General features: G+C 53.7%; 3 protein-coding genes across 3 annotated transcripts; 2 read left to right on the top strand and 1 right to left on the bottom strand.

Annotated features, from left to right (window-relative positions):
- The first annotated feature begins 53 nt into the window (after nt 1-53).
- B0T26DRAFT_712834 (uncharacterized protein) lies at nt 54-994 on the top strand. The gene has a single exon (XM_060442097.1). The coding sequence runs from the start codon at nt 412-414 to the stop codon at nt 622-624; it is 213 nt and encodes a 70-aa protein (XP_060297113.1). The 5' UTR covers nt 54-411; the 3' UTR covers nt 625-994.
- A 2,944-nt stretch (nt 995-3,938) lies between these two features.
- Nucleotides 3,939-4,984, top strand: B0T26DRAFT_676498 (uncharacterized protein; the record flags this gene model as incomplete). The annotated part of the gene is made up of 2 exons (XM_060439986.1): nt 3,939-4,122; nt 4,194-4,984. The coding sequence occupies 2 exons, from the start codon at nt 3,939-3,941 to the stop codon at nt 4,982-4,984; spliced, it is 975 nt and encodes a 324-aa protein (XP_060297112.1).
- An 868-nt stretch (nt 4,985-5,852) lies between these two features.
- On the bottom strand, nt 5,853-13,648 carry B0T26DRAFT_872543 (uncharacterized protein). Its single transcript, XM_060447965.1, has 4 exons — nt 12,726-13,648; nt 10,215-12,676; nt 6,394-9,960; nt 5,853-6,339 (listed from the first exon to the last, which is right to left on the bottom strand). The coding sequence occupies exons 1-4, from the start codon at nt 13,363-13,365 to the stop codon at nt 6,283-6,285; spliced, it is 6,726 nt and encodes a 2,241-aa protein (XP_060297111.1). The 5' UTR covers nt 13,366-13,648; the 3' UTR covers nt 5,853-6,282.
- Nucleotides 13,649-16,609: the final 2,961 nt, after the last annotated feature.

Genomic DNA, 16,609 nt, shown 5'->3' with positions numbered 1-16,609 from the left:
ATTTATTTGTTCGTCAACTCTACCAAGGAGCGACTTCTAGAATGTTAAATCTGCCAAAGGTGAAATGGCTTATACCCATCACCATGTACACACAAGAATAAGTACAGTCAAGCGTTTGCTATAGTACAGCGGCGAGTCAAACAATTGAGCGGTAGCGACAGTGTCATATTTGGTATCTAGACAGTTGCATGGCCTGGGATTATACTTCATAGAGATGCCTAGCGGCTCTAATAATGATTCCTGTCTGATATCGTATTCTAACAGCAAAGAACCTTTTTGTCTTGCATGAAGCAATCGTTTAATTCAGGAGTATGCTATGTCTCACGCCGTAGAGGGTGTTACAAAGTCGAACACAAACAGAACAAAACGATAATAAAGAGTGACACGGAGTATACATCATTTTGAGAATTCATGTCCGCGTATGTCGATACCCAGAACGTTGGTAAGGTAGGTAGTGTAGGTGTGTTCATATTGAGCGTTGTGTTCTTACACGCACACACAAACAAACACATAAACGGTTCTATCAACGCACACACCACAGAACCAACTCCTATATTTACTGCTGCGTTCGCGTTTCTAATTTTAGTTTGCCATGTGCAACTGAGTGACTGTCTGGAAAGCTGAGGTGGCCTAGGCCGTCACTCTCTGTTTGTTGATTAGGTTACTGGACTATATCCGATGGCTTGGCACCTGACGAGATCTTTGTCAGGGGTGCGATCAGGATAAGTGACCTGACATCCGATGGATGATTCCGGCCCCACAAAGGAAGCCAGAAAGCATATGAAATTTTGCATGACCTCAGATGTCGATAGAGTGGGGAATCCAACGGTGCTCAACTCTGATGGGGGTGGCGTCGTCGTGGCGGTTGGTCGGTCTTGACGGGGGGATCAAAGGTTCCTCACTTTGGACTTTCGGCTCCTGACGGCTCCGTATGCAGGACGGAAGGAAAAAATAGAAAAATAGAAAAATAGAAAAAAGCCTGGAAGCTTCTTGGAGAAGCAGGTTCATGTATGTACCCCAGGAAAGTCTCTATTATAGATTAATACATGGCTGCAGGCAGGTTAATATCTGGAGCTACGCCGGCTCGCTCGTCTGGGGAAATCAGGAGGCTCATCCATACATCATCTGCCGGCCGCCCTTAGGCACATGTGTCTTGGAGAGACGCCGGGCAATCGTAAGCACGCACCGTACGGCATCGGGCGATCGGATCGAATTTCGGCGCTCAAATCTGGAAGAGTTCGCCGACTTACCGCGCAACGGAGAAACTCGAAGGGTTGTGCGCAGGCGAGAAATGCAAGGAACAGGGCTTCATAGGTGCCTACTGTACTTGCTTGAGTTGATAGACAAAAGGAAATGATAGTTAATTCGGGAGACGTGGGAAGTGCATGGTCCGCTCGTGCCAGGGTGGACCTGTGGGCCTGTTGGCCAAGGTTACACTAAGCGGTTGGGTTTAAGGCGATCGGCCACGGCATGGAAACAAACTTGGAAAGTTATAAGCTTGGTTCGAGATCTCTAGATGCTGTCAAGAGAGCTAGTTGGCCGGCCAGCTTCCAGGTTGTCAAGATCTCCGTCAGGATCTACAAGGGGGTTGGCAGAACGGACGGATTCTCTACTCCGTAGAATGGCGTCCCTGAAAAGAGAAAGCAAGCAAGAAACGAAAAGGTTGGGATCTCCGAGTGCAGAGTTGCGGGAGCGCCGGGACCCCCCGATCGAGCCTCCGGACGACGGATCGACGGAGTCGCCTCGATGTCTCGAAGTGGATACGAACGCCATCTGATGGGCCCACAAGCTCTTCGAGGGCCTGCAGCGAGAAGTGGCATGCCTGACGTGACAGGAGGTAGAAACACGAGTTTGTGTGCGAACATGGTAAGAGAAAAAAGGCAGAGTAAACAAATACTCTTCTGACCACCAGACGTCTGTCCGTGTGGGGAGGGAGGAGGCGAGAGTTGAAAAATGGAGAGGATGGCACAATATGTGAAGGCCATTATGCAAGACTCAACAAACCCGGAAAGCACCCCGACTGACAATTTTCCAAATTGCCTGACCTTTTTTCACGGGGAGTGCAGTCGCCAATGCAGTTGCTGTTGTCCGGCAGGAGCAGGCCCACCGCCCACCGCCCACCGCCATGGCCCGCGTCGTCGGTCGCTGCTGCTGCTTGCGTTGCCGCCGTTCTCCACATTTCAGAAGGCGCCAGGGTAACGCCAGTGTGCGGCTTCCCTTTTCATCCAGATTGAACAGATTGAAGCCTCGTCAGCAGAGACGGGAGCTGAGCTTTAGCCAGCCCTCAGACTTTTCCCCGCCGTTACCGGCACTGGGGTGCCTGGTTAGGTAGGTTCGATGGTTGACTTCAAGCTCCAATTCTCTCTCTCTCTCTCTCTCCTTTCCAAAGACCGGCTGAGACCGGCGAGGTGCAGGTGCAGATGCCGGTGCCGTGATGCCACGCATGTCTCATTGGGAAAGCAGCCGGCCTGTCCTTGGCCTCCCTGTCCTGGCTGGCTTCACCTCCACTGCGCTCAGCGGTTTCCCGCTGCCCGATGCCGACCCCTCACCTGAAAACTACCTAGGGCCTGAGTGGTTGGCCTCACCGTGCAGGCCGTCTGCAGTGCGTCCACGTCTATCCAGGGCCCTGCCAATGGAATCAACGCCCAAGCCCAATGCCAACGCCGCCACGGATACGGATACGGACGGCAATGTATTAGTGCAAGTATGTACTCCGTACGCCACTTCAAACTGGCTATTGTACGGATACATGTACGAATATGTCTGAAGGTACGAAGCACATACATGACATACTCGTACTGTACATACATAACATGTAGTTGCACCCAAGACAGGCGGTAATGCCCCTGTTCATCTCCTCTCCCCCCCCCAAAAAAAAAATTATTTGGAGGCGCCCCAGCGCCGTTCGACTACCTAGCTTGCCTGCTAGATGTTTCCGCGGTCCGTCTCCAACACGCCAAGACAGCCACGGTCTCGATCTTGGAAGCTTCTTGAGTGGCCTGAGGTGGCTTCCGAGTTTCATTGTTTCGTTTCCCATTGTCTTGCTGCCTTGCCCTGTTCAGCCCTGCACTTTCCCGCACCTGGAAACAGCAAGCGGCTCGGCGATTGGGAGCACAGCCTGGGCTCGAGCCTGGCCAAGCCGTCAATCTACAAAAAAATCGACGGCACAATCTGATCGGCGGAGCCACGTCAGGGGTCTGGGCTTTTTGGAGAACCCACCACCCACTAACAATCCACTACGAGCGGGCAGTAGGAAGATCTGACGAAACCCCCGATGAACCCTCCTAGGCCATAAGAAGCAAGGAACGCCCGCCCACTCGCTCTCGGTTCAGTCGAAGTCCCGAGAGGAAAGGAAAGCTCGTCTCCGCCGGCGTACCTACCTACTTCTGCTTGTGAAGGTCGGGTGAAATACTCGGTACGGCTAGGAACAGTAGTCCTCCCTGAGCTTCTCCTTGTCCTTCCCCAGACTCAGAGGCGGCGCCATCGTCATCGCTTTTCGTCCGTCCAGTCCGTCCAGTACCACCCATCTCCTCGCCTTCGCTCGGCCTCGGCCTCGGCTTGCCTGCCTGACCTCGCAATAATCCGTGAGCCCATTTGTCTGGCAAGCCCGGCTGTTGCTGCGTGCTGGGCGCGGTGTTTCAACGTCCCACGTGCAACCTAAAACCTCGTGTTGTTTGGTAGCCCCGCCAAACCGTGTATCCCACCCCGAGCTCGCCATCGCCGAATCCCTCGTGTGAGCCGGCGGATTGCGTATTTAAAATCTCCGCGCCTCGCCCTCCCGCTCGCTCCTGCCAGAGAGTATACCGCCGCAAGCTTATTCCCGGTGAATATGAACAGCACTTCGGCCCGCTTTGTTCATTTGTGGGCCGTTGGAAGCATTGGGAACCGCCATCCTTGAACTCGCCAGCCGTCCTCTTGGGGAAGCTCTGCCGCCAGCCATGGCCGGATACGCCTCCCACCACTCGGACGACGACTTCGACCTCGACGACGAATACTTTGCCCGCACCTACCGTCCGCTGTCGAACTTGCCCACCCCCCCGCCCTCGTCACGCGACTCTTCGGCTATCCAGAGCCCCAAGAGCCTCCTGGAAGATGGAGGACTCCTCGACTCGGCCCTGCTAGGTGCGTACCATGGTCCTCCCCATGGCGGCCTGTCCTGGTCCGTCTAGAGCGTTTCTAACACGTCACAACAGGCCCAGCAGTCCATTTGGTCAACCTTGTGCCACCAGCCGCGTCTCTAACGCTGCCGTCCGTCTCCCTTGTCCATGAGATGCTCACCCACGCTGACCTGCCTCTCGATACCGTTGCGCTTGCCGTGTGCATTCTTGATTCACTCAGCTCCCGCTTCTCGCTCAATTGGCGATTGATATGTCCTCTAGCCCAGCGGGAACCTACAGATGAGTCTGCGAAGCGCTACACGATGCCGGCAAGTCCGGTTCTCGGTACCACCCAGCTGCACATTGACTGCGTCAACCCCGAAGTCATCATCCTGGCATCGCTTGTCATTTCTGTCAAGTTTCTAGAGGACCGCCAGGAGCCCATGCGGTACTACCGTGCGGCCTGGGGTAAGAACATGTGGACATGCGAGCAGATCAATGTCACTGAACGGTGCATCATGGAAGCCCTGGGCTACAGGATTCTGCCCCTCTGGGATCAGCGCCTAATCGCAGACGCGATGGGCGATATGGAGCGCGCTGGAAGGCAAGCTCTTCTCCCTTTGTATGCCAGCAATGGCAATGTCGCACCCCACTCGCGATCCATGAGTACCGGCAAGGCCGTCTTCGGCTTAGGACTACAGCCAACCCCAGCGGAGACGCCAGTATCTGAGAACTGCCCCATGACCCAGCGAAATCTGGTTGCTGGGGACGATCTTAAAGCTGCCTTTAGAAGCAACAACATCGGGGCCGCCATCCTTACCTGCGATTCGCTCTACCTCCCTCCTGTCCGAGCCAAGAGGAAGAAGAGCTTCTCCGCGAGACGCTGAATTGGCTTCTTTTCCGGGAAATATCGGCAAAGCCCGAGATCGGGTGATTCTGGTCTTAATCAAGAATTTGCTATTTACGGGGGCGGGTTGCATTTCTTTTTTTTGGGACGAGTCTTGCACTCGCTTTTACTTTGGGCTTGGCATTCGTCACGGACGTGAAAAGTCCTTTCGGGGCGTTCTCTTTCGATAATACCTTTGTCTTCTTGTTTATTGCTACTTGAATACCACACATACCCACACGCGCACCCGTGCCTTCTTTCTTGCTTTGATGTTTGGATTTATATTCACTTGCCACAATCGGCCTGCCATTTTGTTTCTTTTGGTGCGTTTGATCGCCCAGATCTTGAAAGCAAGTTGCTCGCCAAGGCCAAAAAGGGGGGCCTGGTGGGGTCGGGACTCGGGGGGAACTGGCTGGCCAGCGGCTTGCTGTTCGCCTCCAGCCCACTGTAATGTTTAAAGCCAAGCGATCACAGATTTTCTTTACCGAGGGGCAAAAAGGGGGTGCTGCAGGCTGCTCAGTTGAGCTCCTAGCAAAGTAAGTACGGAGAAAGGCCGCAGCTCTCCCCCTTTCCCGACCCCCTCCTCATAATATTCTGACGTGCCACGAGGGATGAGGTGACACTTCTTCGCACATTAGGCAAAAAGGAAAATGAGAAAATGGCCAGCAACGCACTCCTCACTGTTGAGATTTTCTCCTGTTTGATGACTTCCTTGCTTGGGAGGGTTGAGATGGGGGCCCCGAGAAAAGACGAGACGGAAACTTTCGCCAATATTTAATTATCTGCAAACAGATGCCGCATCGTGAAATCCAACCTGGACAAACGCAAACGCAAACTCAAAGCAAGAATACCAAATAAGGTAATCAATTAGCTAGTTTTATATATCTATACAATCATACATGTACATGGCTCAAGCACATACCCGAATTCTCATACCACGCTAGTATACAAAGAGCGCACGACATAACAGAAAGAAAGAAAACGACGAAAAGGAATGAAAAACGTATATACATGGATGAAAATACGTGAATATATACAGATGCTCAACAGCATCAGAGAAAAAAAAGGCAATTCAATCTAAACCATTCACTCTAAGAAAACCCCAACAGCGCGAGCTGTAATATTTTCTACTGTAGTCGTTCGTTTCTATATTCTTGGAAATTTATCAAATCTCTACGATGCGCCTCTCTCCCTCGCATTTTAATACGGGCAATTTTGCAAGAACTAGCTTGTCTTTAGATGGACAAAAACTTTTCCTTCAAACCCAAAGATCGATCATGTGAAAGAGATGCGGGTATATCAACTGGACATGACCAGCGCCAGAAGAGCCATGCGACAGTACAGGCCGTATCTCATCTGCAATTGACTGTTAGCACGACAAAGTTTCATTGCATACAAGTATTCTCTTACCTGTCGGAAATACGCAGCGCGCTGGTCAAAGTCGACCTCCTCCGCCACCTCATCGTTCCGCGGCAACGGGTGTAGCACCACCATGCTGCTCTTGGCATGCTTCAGCGTGCTGTTGTCGATGCGGTAGGAATCCTTAACTCTCTCATACTCGCCGAGGTCATCGAACCTCTCCTTCTGCACCCGGGTGCAGTACAAGACGTCGCTCCTGGCCAATATCTCTGGCGTCAGGGTCTCCGACTCACAGACCAGTTGTCCTGCCTCTACCAACTGGTTACGGACGGCGGCCGGGAGACGCAGCGATTTGGGCGAAACGAGCTGGACCTTGACCTGGTAGTGTCTGAGGAGATACACCAGCGAATGAACCGGTCTTCCATACAGGAGATCGCCCACGAAAGTGATGGTCAGGCCCTGAACAGTGCCTAGTTCTTCCCTGATTGTGAAGAGGTCTAGGAAGGCCTGTGTAGGGTGTTCCTTGCTACCGTTGCCGCCGTTGATTACTGGAACCGGGCAGAACTTCCGGGCAACATCAACCGACTTCTCGTCGGGGTGTCTGAGGACAAGGGCGTCGCCGTAGCACGCAAGAGTCCGCAGAGTATCCTGTAGCGTCTCGCCTTTTTGTACCGATGAGTGTGCAGTCGAGATGACGATTGTTCTGCCACCGAGGCGCTGCATTGCGGCGTCAAAAGATGCCGAAGTCCTGGTGGATGGCTCGTAGAACAATGTGCAGAGCACACGCCCACGGAGGATATCCAAGACGCCATCACGCTGTACACCAAGACGCATTTCCTGAGCCACAGTGAAGAGAAGATGGAGATCTGCCCGAGTGTACTGTGCGACCGACAGGACATGCGAGTTCTTGAAGGAAGACGGGCCCGAGACCAGCTCTAGGAGCGGCGAGGTCTTGGGCTGCAAGCTCAGGGAGGGGCCAAGGTCATCCATGTGCGGGACACGAGCCAAGGCATTCAGAGCGGAAGGGGTATTATCGGTAGTCTTCGGCCGCACAATTCCTGGACGAGACCCAGTCAAGCCGTCGGGGAACAGTGCCATGGAACTGTGCACCGGCTTGGTTGGTGGCGACGACAAAACAGCTGGTGGCGGCATCGCCCCGTGCGTCGACATGTCGCTGCCTTTGGGGAGATCAGGCAAGAGGGCGCCGTCAAGGCAGACAACCTTGCTCTGGAATGTCACACGCTGAACTGCGCCTCTCATCACCTTTCCAGAGAAAGGCGACCAGAATTCAGAGGCAGGGACAGCATAGGGGCGGTCAATTTCGACCTCCAGAGACGTGCCAACCTGGTCGTGCAGCTCAAATATCTCCATGGGCTTGTCATGTAGGCGCGTCTTGATATCTTCCAGAGTGAGCTTGCCTTCTGTGACCGAAGTCAACAAGAGCGGAAGTGCGTCGGCAGTTCCAACGGCAGCATCTGTGGGCTTTTGCAAGAAGTGGGCGAGCTGGTATGGCAGGCTTCCAATGGAGAAGACATCAATCGTCTCCAAGTGCTCCCACAGTGCGACCTGATCCTCAATAGCAGGAAGGAATTGGCAGCCTGGGTAGTCCTTCTGAGAGAGATACAGCGAGTAGACGGACACGTCGCAGGTGACTTTGAGGCCCTTCTCCTTGCCGAGCGCAATGAGCTTGATATCATCCTTGGTCGAGACCGCGGTGACGTGAATCCGGCGGCTGTGCAGGCTTGCAAGCAGGAGGATTGAAGCCAGGTCAGAGGTCCTCGCATCTGTGATAATGGGCTTGTGCGTGGGCCAGGCGTCGAAATGAGCCTCGACAGCGGCGACCTTGCTAATGTTGTCTGACAAGTGGTTGAACGGAATAAACAGCGACCCAACCTCGCCAGCGACATGGCTAATCTGATTGGCATTGTTGGAGGTGGCAGTGACTGAGAAATTGAAGTCGCAGTAACTGCCGCGCTTGCTGTTTTGCTGAGCGACCTTGAGCGAAATGGCGTCCGTGATCGAACCAGTCTTGCCGAGAGGCATGACCCTGATCATGCTGAAACCTGCGGCGATAGAAGCCTTTGTGACGCTGTACAGATCACTGCTTCCGTTCGAGACCAGCCCCGGTACGAACGCGGCAACATTGATCAGCCCCGGGAGCACAATGGTCCGGTGGCTTGTCTGATAGTCACGGACACTGATATCGAGATCGAAGTGTCTGGCGATAGCCTCCACCAAGATCTTGGCATTCTTGACGTTGGTGACCAGCGGAATCTGATAGTCGACCGCCATACGGCGTGTTTGGTAACCCTTGCTCATGTAGTTGGCGGGCCGCCTGTACTTGTTGTTCGACGGCAAGTTGATATAGAGGTCGATCATATTGTTGGCCAGATGCTGCGTGAGCGAGTACTCGGATTTCTGGTCGTCCTCCTCTTGCTCGAGAACCTCAAGGTACTGCACAGGAATGTCGTGCTCCTGGAGGAAATCTGCAGTTCCGGCCGTGGCAAAGAGCTTATACCCCAGCTTCTGAAGCTTGGACACTGACGGGAGCATCTCTTTCTTGTCTTTGTAGGACCCGATAGAAAGCAAGATGTTGTTCCTGGGAATCTTGAAACCAGTCGAGAGCAATGCTTTCAGGTAGGCCTCGTATTTATCGGAGCCAAAGGAAGCCACCTCTCCAGTCGAAGCCATCTCAACTCCTAGCACGGGGTCCGCTCCCGACAAGCGCGAGAAGCTGAACTGGGGGACCTTGACACCGACACAGTTGGCCGGACGTTCGACGGCAGGGTACTCCTCGAAAGGAAGGCTCATCATGGCTTTGGTGGCCATCTCGATAAGATCAACCCCCATAACCTTGGAGACGAACGGGAACGAGCGGGATGCTCGAACGTTGCACTCAATGACCTTAATGTCGTTGTCCTTAGCAATGAACTGGATGTTAAACGGGCCTGTGACATTGAGCGCCTCTCCGATCTTGCGGGTAGCCTCTTCGATGCGCTGGATCGTCGTCTTCTCAAGATCTTGAGGCGGGAGGATAAGCGTGGCATCTCCCGAATGGACGCCGGCATTTTCGACGTGCTCCGAAATAAAGTGTCCCACCATCTTGCCATTGTGAGCCACGGCATCCATCTCGACTTCCTTGGCGTTCTCGATATACTTGGTGATGACGACCGGATGCTCAGGAGAGACATCGGCAGCCTGTTGCAGGTAGGCCTCAAGATCCGCCTCGGAGTAGACCGTGTTCATTGCTGCTCCCGAGAGAACATACGATGGCCTGACTAGCACCGGATAGGAAACGCTCTTGCAGAAAGTCTTGGCCTCCTCGAAGCTCGTCAGCTCCTTCCACGTAGGCTGGTCGACGCCGATTCTGTCGAGCATGCGAGAGAACTTGTACCGATTCTCGGCATTGTCGATCATCTCAGGCGATGTTCCAAGGATCTTGACACCAGAACGGTGCAGTGGCAGCGCGATGTTGTTGGGTGTTTGGCCACCCATTGCGCCCAAAACCCCGGTGGCCGACTCCAGCTGGTAAATGTCCAGCACCGTCTCGATGGTAATGTTCTCGAAATACAGCCGATCAGCCTCGTCGTAATCGGTCGATACCGTCTCGGGGTTGAACTGCGACCGTTATTAGCAAGTATTACACTGAAATAGACCCGATGGGGAGGTGCTGTCGAAGAAGAAAGACATGGTGTGGAAAGGGGGCGTGTAAGGGGGATAGTGGTCCGTGCGCGCCAAAAAGAGGCAAGGAGTGTGTTGTTGATGTAGGGGCGGTGTTGAAGAGGTATATGTGGAAAAAGAGACGTGCATGTGGAAAGGGACAACTGGACGTTCGAAAAGGAAACGAAAAGGAAGGAAAATCTGCAACATACATTGACCATGACGGTCTTCAGGCCGGCCGCCCGAAGTGTGCGGATGGCCCTGACGGAACACCAATCGAACTCAACAGAGGAGCCAATGCGGTAAACTCCAGAGCCTAGCACCATGACACCTTGGTCGTCGAACGAGACATCGTGCTCGCTGGCGTTGTAGGACAGGTAGAGATAGTTGGTGAAGGCCGGGAACTCGGCAGCGACGGTATCTATTTGCTTGACAAAGGGGGTGATGCCGGCTTCGAGACGCATACGCCGGACTGCAAGCTCGTTGGAGTCCCAGAACTTGGCCAGCTGGCGGTCGCAGAAACCAAGCTGCTTCGCCTGGCGGAGAAGGTCGAGCCGATTGGCGATGTCGCTGGTGGTGTAGTCGCTCATCTGCTTGCTGAAGTCGCTTAGACCCTTGAGCTTGTTCAGAAACCACTTGTCGATCTTGGTCAGTTCCCAGATCCTGTCTACCGAATAGCCAGCATGCATAGCGTTGGCTATAGCGAAAAGACGCTGGTCCGAGGGCGTCTGCAGCTCATCGTCAATCGACATGAGCGCCTTTGTCTCGTTGAACCCAAGGTTTTGGAAATCGATAGCCCGGATAGCCTTTTGGATGGCCTCCTCAAAGGTTCTGCCTATGCTCATGACCTCGCCAATACTCTTCATTGACGATCCGAGCTGGGTAGAGACGCGCGTGAACTTCTTGAGATCCCAGCGAGGCATCTTGACAACAACGTAATCTAAAGACGGCTCGAAGCAGGCACATGTAACCTTTGTGACCGAGTTCGAAATGTCCTTCAGTAAGATACCGAGACCTAGCTTGGCGGCAACAAAGGCCAATGGGTATCCGGTTGCCTTGGAAGCCAGGGCTGAGGACCTGGAGAGTCTGGCGTTGACCTCGATAATGCAATACTCTCTGGAGAATGGGTTCAGCGCATATTGGATGTTGCACTCGCCAACTACTCCGAGATGACGAATGACGTTGACAGCGGTTGTACGAAGCATGTTGTAGTCCTCGTCCGATAGCGTCTGGGAAGGAGCAACAACGATCGAGTCTCCAGTATGGATCCCGAGCGGGTCGAAGTTTTCCATGTTGCAAACCGTGATGCAGTTATCCTGAGCATCTCTGACGACCTCATACTCGATCTCCTTCCAGCCTTTCATACTGCGCTCAATGAGAACTTGAGGGCTAGCGGCTAGGGCCTTATTGCAAAGGTCGATCAACTCGGGCTCGTTGTTAGCGAAACCACTACCAAGTCCGCCAAGGGCATATGCTGCCCGAACAATGACGGGGAATCCAATGTCCTTGACAACTCTGAGCGCCTCCTCCAGGTTGCTGGCCGACCCTGACTTGGCACACTTTTCGCCAATCGAGTCCATGCTCCGGGCAAAAAGCTCGCGGTCTTCAGTCGTAATGATAGTGTCGATGGGAGTTCCCAGGACCTTGACTCCAAGCCCCCCGAACTCATCCTTGAGCTGGATTCCCACCTGCAGGGCCGTTTGGCCTCCAAAGGTGCAGTATATGGCATCGGGGCGCTCATAGATGATGACTTTGCGGACAAACTGGCTATTGACAGGGAGGAAGTAAACCTTGTCAGCCAGGCCCTTTGACGTCTGGATCGTAGCGATATTCGGGTTGATGAGGACGGTGTAGATGCCTTCCTCTTTTAGCGCCTTGATGGCCTGGCTTCCAGAGTAATCAAACTCTCCGGCTTGGCCGATACTGAGACCGCCGCTTCCAAGGACAAGAACCTTCTTGACATGGACGCGGGGATGAAGCTTGTTGTTCTCCTCGGTTGTGCCGCCGGGAAACTGGACAGCCTTCGTCAGCAGGCTGCTATCGGTGGCGCACTCCATGACGGTGTTGATGAAAACATCGAACAAGAATTCGGTATCCCGCGGGCCAGGGGTGCTTTCAGGATGGAACTGAACGCTAAAGTGCGGCTTGTCTACGTGTATTATGCCTTCATTACTGCCGTCATTAGCATTGACGAAGAGCTCCTGCCATCCAGAGGGAAGGGTGTCGGCATCCACAGCATAGCCGTGATTTTGCGAAGTGATGTGACATTTTCCAGTCACCATGCTCGTGCAAGGGATGTTATGTCCTCGGTTGCCAAACTTCATCTTGATGGTTCCAGCGCCAGCGGCTCTGGCAAGCAATTGATGACCCAAGCAGATACCAAATACTGGCGTACGGTTTTCCGCGATAGCGGCAGTGATATGCTTCACGGTAGAATCCATGACTGCCGGGTCGCCGGGGCCGTTGGAGATGAACAGACCGTCGTACTTTTCGCCGGAGAAGTCATAATTCCACGGGCAGACGAGGACCTCGACTCCGCGCTTGAGGAAACACCTCAGCTGGTTGTATTTCATACCAACATCGAGACACAGAATACGAATGGGGCGGCCTGACGGGTGCTTCTTGATATCCGTCTTTGCGGACGGCCGGTATAGTTTTGGAGACTTGATGGAAACTAAGAGGTGATGAGCATTAATACGACTTAAGATCTCTTCGAAACTCACCGTCTGCCACGAGATTATTCTCGTTGGGGTTGGACCACTCAATTGACTCAAAATAAGGCTTCCAGTCCCCTGCCTTGCCTGGAAGCGTGTTGAAAAGGTCGAGGTTGACAATGCCGTTGGAGGCTCTGTTAGTTAGATCTCGCTTCTGTTGCAACATGCGGCCTAGCATGCTTCCCTTCTGCCGGATCCTCTTCGTCAGGGCGCGCGTATCGACGCCGTATATAGCCGGAACCCCTTGATCTTTGAGCCATGTGCCCAGGGACGTGGTCGCGAGGAAGTGCGAGAAGTCTTCGCCAGCATAGGACGCCGTCACGAGACCAGCGATGTGGATTTGGGAGGACTCGAAGTGAGCAGGCAGATCGCCGAGAAGCTCATCGACCGTCTCTCTCGAGGGTACGCCATAATTGCCGACCAAGGGGAATGTTATGACGAGGATCTGGCCGCGGTACGAGGGATCGGTCACGCTCTCGGGGTAGCCAACCAGGCCGGTCTGGAAGACGAGCTCTCCGGCGATACTCTTGGGGGCGCCGAAGCTGTAGCCCTGATAGGCTGAGCCGTCATTGAGCTCGAGGCACACCAGGCCCTCATTCTCTGTGTTAGCAATGGGCGCCGTAGCCGGCCGGTAGGTGATAGCAGCCATAGCGACTAGGGGCGCAACGTGTAGAGGGTGCGCAGAGGCGCTGCTAGGAGTGAGTCTGGGACAGCTAGAAAATATGAGGATTGCGGTGGATCGAGAGCTCAACAAGTTGCCCAGTGCAGGCGCAAAGAGGAATTGGATATCGCCGGAAGTTGATCACCTGGCAAACTTCATGGTCCAATCTCGAAAACACTCTGCACAGGCTGTGGCTATGTGTATGATTCGAGGACGAGGGTGGAAAATGTGGTCGAAAGAATTTTGTATCGACTTGCCCCGCCAATCCGCCACCATAGCACCCTAGTCTGGCCTATCAAAACTTTTCTAGGGTAGTTTTGGCTTGGTGGTAGGGTAGTTGCAACTGCTGCGGGGTGGACCCATGTTCGCTTCAAGCTCCAACTGTGCTTGCCCAAGTTGGAGAGAATCTGCCAATTTCGACCAGTCACCTCACTGCTCGCCCGCAGCAGTCCAATCCAGCGGGGCGGGTGTGTGACGGGCCAAAATGACAGTGTTTAAACCCAGTTGGGCCGAGGGACCCAGGATTTTGGCTAGACATTACCGAGTAACGACCTGAGGTATTTGTCTTCATGTCGTTAAGGGGGTTTAATGGAAGGGTGAATATATAATAATCACGAGAGCCTGAACAAACAGGTTTCTTCATCAAGCAGCAATATCAGATTGTTGTTCAGATGGGAAACACTTGCACACATAATTACCGTCAGTCCTACCTCTTCTTGACTTGTCGCTGGACGACTGACCTCCCAATTTTAGGTTAGACACAGTCATTTTGGCGAGCTGCACTGTCACTTTCTCCCAGCCCCTGCCCCTGGCGGACCCAACCTTCTTGCAGCATGCAGCTCTGCCGGCCCTTTTTCTTTTCTCAGGCGTCGTCTGTGGTTGGCCAGTGCCCGCCTTGAGGTCGACTTCTTCAGCTCAGGCCGTGATGTTGCGGGGGCAATGCGTCCTTGGATATACCAAGTAGCAAAATGGATACATGCATGGTTATAGACAGCATCTGCAGAACGGCACTTTCACTCGGCCTTTGTGACTGGGCATTCTTTTGGACATGCAGTTTTATAATGTCATCTCGAGGGCGCCCCGCCACGACTCAAATGAGATTCCGAACTATCTTAATGACAGCAAACAACCTAAGAACTGCCCCGCCAGGGTCACCTGTCTGCGTACAAGGAAACATTTCATTATGTCGTGTGGGTGAATTAAGTTTTTCCTATTGGAAAACGTTAGTTGCCTCCTCGTGCCGCAACCCGCAAGCGCATTCTCAGTTCCAGCCCGGTGCCGAATGCCCCACTCCGATAATAGTGGGTCAGCACCGGCTCCGGCTTGGCTCTCCGTCGGCGGCGAAGTCTCCGGAGCAGGGCTATAAAAATTCAGTAAAAACGGGAGATAAAAAGGTCGGGTCGTGAAATTACTTCCCGTCGGGTCTAGATTGGGTATGTGTGTCGCGCTTCCAGAGTCGGCATATCCGTGGTTACATAGATAAGACTCTTCACTCCTAGCAACACTAGCCGAGGGGTGAGACGGAAGCATCTCATGTTTTAACGCAGGTCTTGCTTGCGTCCAAGGTTTGTGTGCATCCCAGCCATGGCGACATTTCTGGCTAGGCGGTGTAGGTGTTTCTTTGTTGGTGCCCCAAAAGGGGGGCTACCCCAGGGAGCAACACACCCACAAGGGTCCTCACACACCTCAGTCGTCGAGCCGTGGCGATTCTAACTTTTCCACTACAAGTATCCGCTACCTCTAGACCACAACACTCATGAGCATTGATAGAAGCACTGAAAATACGGCTCCGCAGTCGCCTTATTTAGTTGATTGTCGAGACTGTTCCTGCCAGTTTCATGCCAGCGCAAGAGAAGCCTGAACTTCCGAGGACTCATCGAGCGAGTCAGAAGTCGTTATATGCCCGCCTGGCCTGAGTCCAATGGTGGGGTCTGTCTCGCTTCCCGTCGTTAGGGTGTGGGTGGGACTGAGCTAAGGGACTGGCTGCAGCTTTTCTTGCAGGATGCCTGCGGCACCCATTCCCAAACAGTGACCTGCGAATTCACCGTCCACCGAAAAATGATCATGCGCCTGGTCACCTTGCCGGCAACTTCGTTTCTGATGCCGACATCCCGCGGGTCCAAGATAAAGCATCCCTTGAGTAGAAAATGTAGTGTGGGGAGAGGGTGGGGTGGCAGAGGTTACTTAGTCAGGTATTCAGGGCAGTAGGAAAACAACAGCCCAGCCTTCTATCGAATCGAGCTGTCGCTTGTGCGCAGGGAGTCGAGGCAGGCTGCCAGGTGGGCATTCTCGATCGAAGTCAGACCGCTCAAGGGCGAGCTTGGGTTGGTCAGGTACTTACATACCTTGGTTAGCGAAGATTGCTGTCCAATGCTTTGCAGGCGTCCACCCCTCAAGAGAATCGCTGCATATGCAGAGAACCTTAGGAGCTGCCATGCCAATACGCCCTGCCTGTTCGTCAGAGCGCCTGCCGAAGTTCAAATCGGCTCGCGCGGTAGCGGCATAAAATGGGCAAATCAGGCGGCTTATAACTAGGTAGTTAGGTTGCCGACAATACACAAAGTTGATGTTCGGTTTGGCATCCATTGGGAGTGCCGACTTTGATAGTCATAGAGGGCACTCTAAGGCCCAGTATCCGTACTTTGTGCGGTGGAACCGATTGACAAGTGCTGCTGTAAAAGAGGTAGGGACCCCCAGCCCCTTGGCAATCAAGCCGCATCCGGGGCTCTTTCCTCGACTTCGTCAACAGCTCGGGCAGCCCATGTGGTCGCAGCTTCCCAAGCATCTGAGGTTCACAACTCCAGCGGTTGTGAGACAGGCAGGATCCAAATGACGTGAGCTAGAGATTTTACGAGTTACGACGTACTTAAGCATGCTCTCCCGGCCCCTTCTATTCTTGCCGATTCCCACAGTCAAGCTTGAGAGTGGAGATAGCACCTAGGTAGCTGTCGACGGATCGCGTTGGTGCCGCCTAGGCCGGCCTGGCCAATTTTTCTAATCGAGGCGCCTCGGCAGCGGGAGCGGGCCCACCATCTCGTCGAGTCCCATCCCATCCCAGATTCCATTCCCATCCCATCCCATCCCATCCCATCCCCGTGGAGGCTGGGCTGTTTGTTTTACGCTGAGGTACAGTACAGCACTGTACCTACGGTAATTCCTTAGGCGGGCAGGACTGCAATCGATTGCAATCCATTTTGAGGGTTCCGGGTTGCATCCCCGATCAAGAAGCACC

This window comes from Lasiosphaeria miniovina (genome assembly GCF_030549165.1).
Source record: "Lasiosphaeria miniovina strain SMH2392-1A chromosome Unknown B0T26scaffold_4, whole genome shotgun sequence".
Lineage (NCBI taxonomy): Eukaryota > Fungi > Ascomycota > Sordariomycetes > Sordariales > Lasiosphaeriaceae > Lasiosphaeria > Lasiosphaeria miniovina.
This window is presented reverse-complemented; position numbering and strand designations above follow the sequence as displayed.

Bases quoted from the DNA above. Each gene is read 5' to 3' on its own strand.
- B0T26DRAFT_712834 (XM_060442097.1), top strand. From the start codon at position 412: ATGTCCGCGTATGTCGATACCCAGAACGTTGGTAAGGTAGGTAGTGTA.
- B0T26DRAFT_872543 (XM_060447965.1), bottom strand. From the start codon at position 13,365: ATGGCTGCTATCACCTACCGGCCGGCTACGGCGCCCATTGCTAACACA. The intron at 12,677-12,725 runs GTGAGTTTCGAA...ATCACCTCTTAG, and splicing joins GAATAATCTCGTGGCAGACG to TTTCCATCAAGTCTCCAAAA. The intron at 9,961-10,214 runs GTATGTTGCAGA...TAACGGTCGCAG, and splicing joins TGAAGACCGTCATGGTCAAT to TTCAACCCCGAGACGGTATC.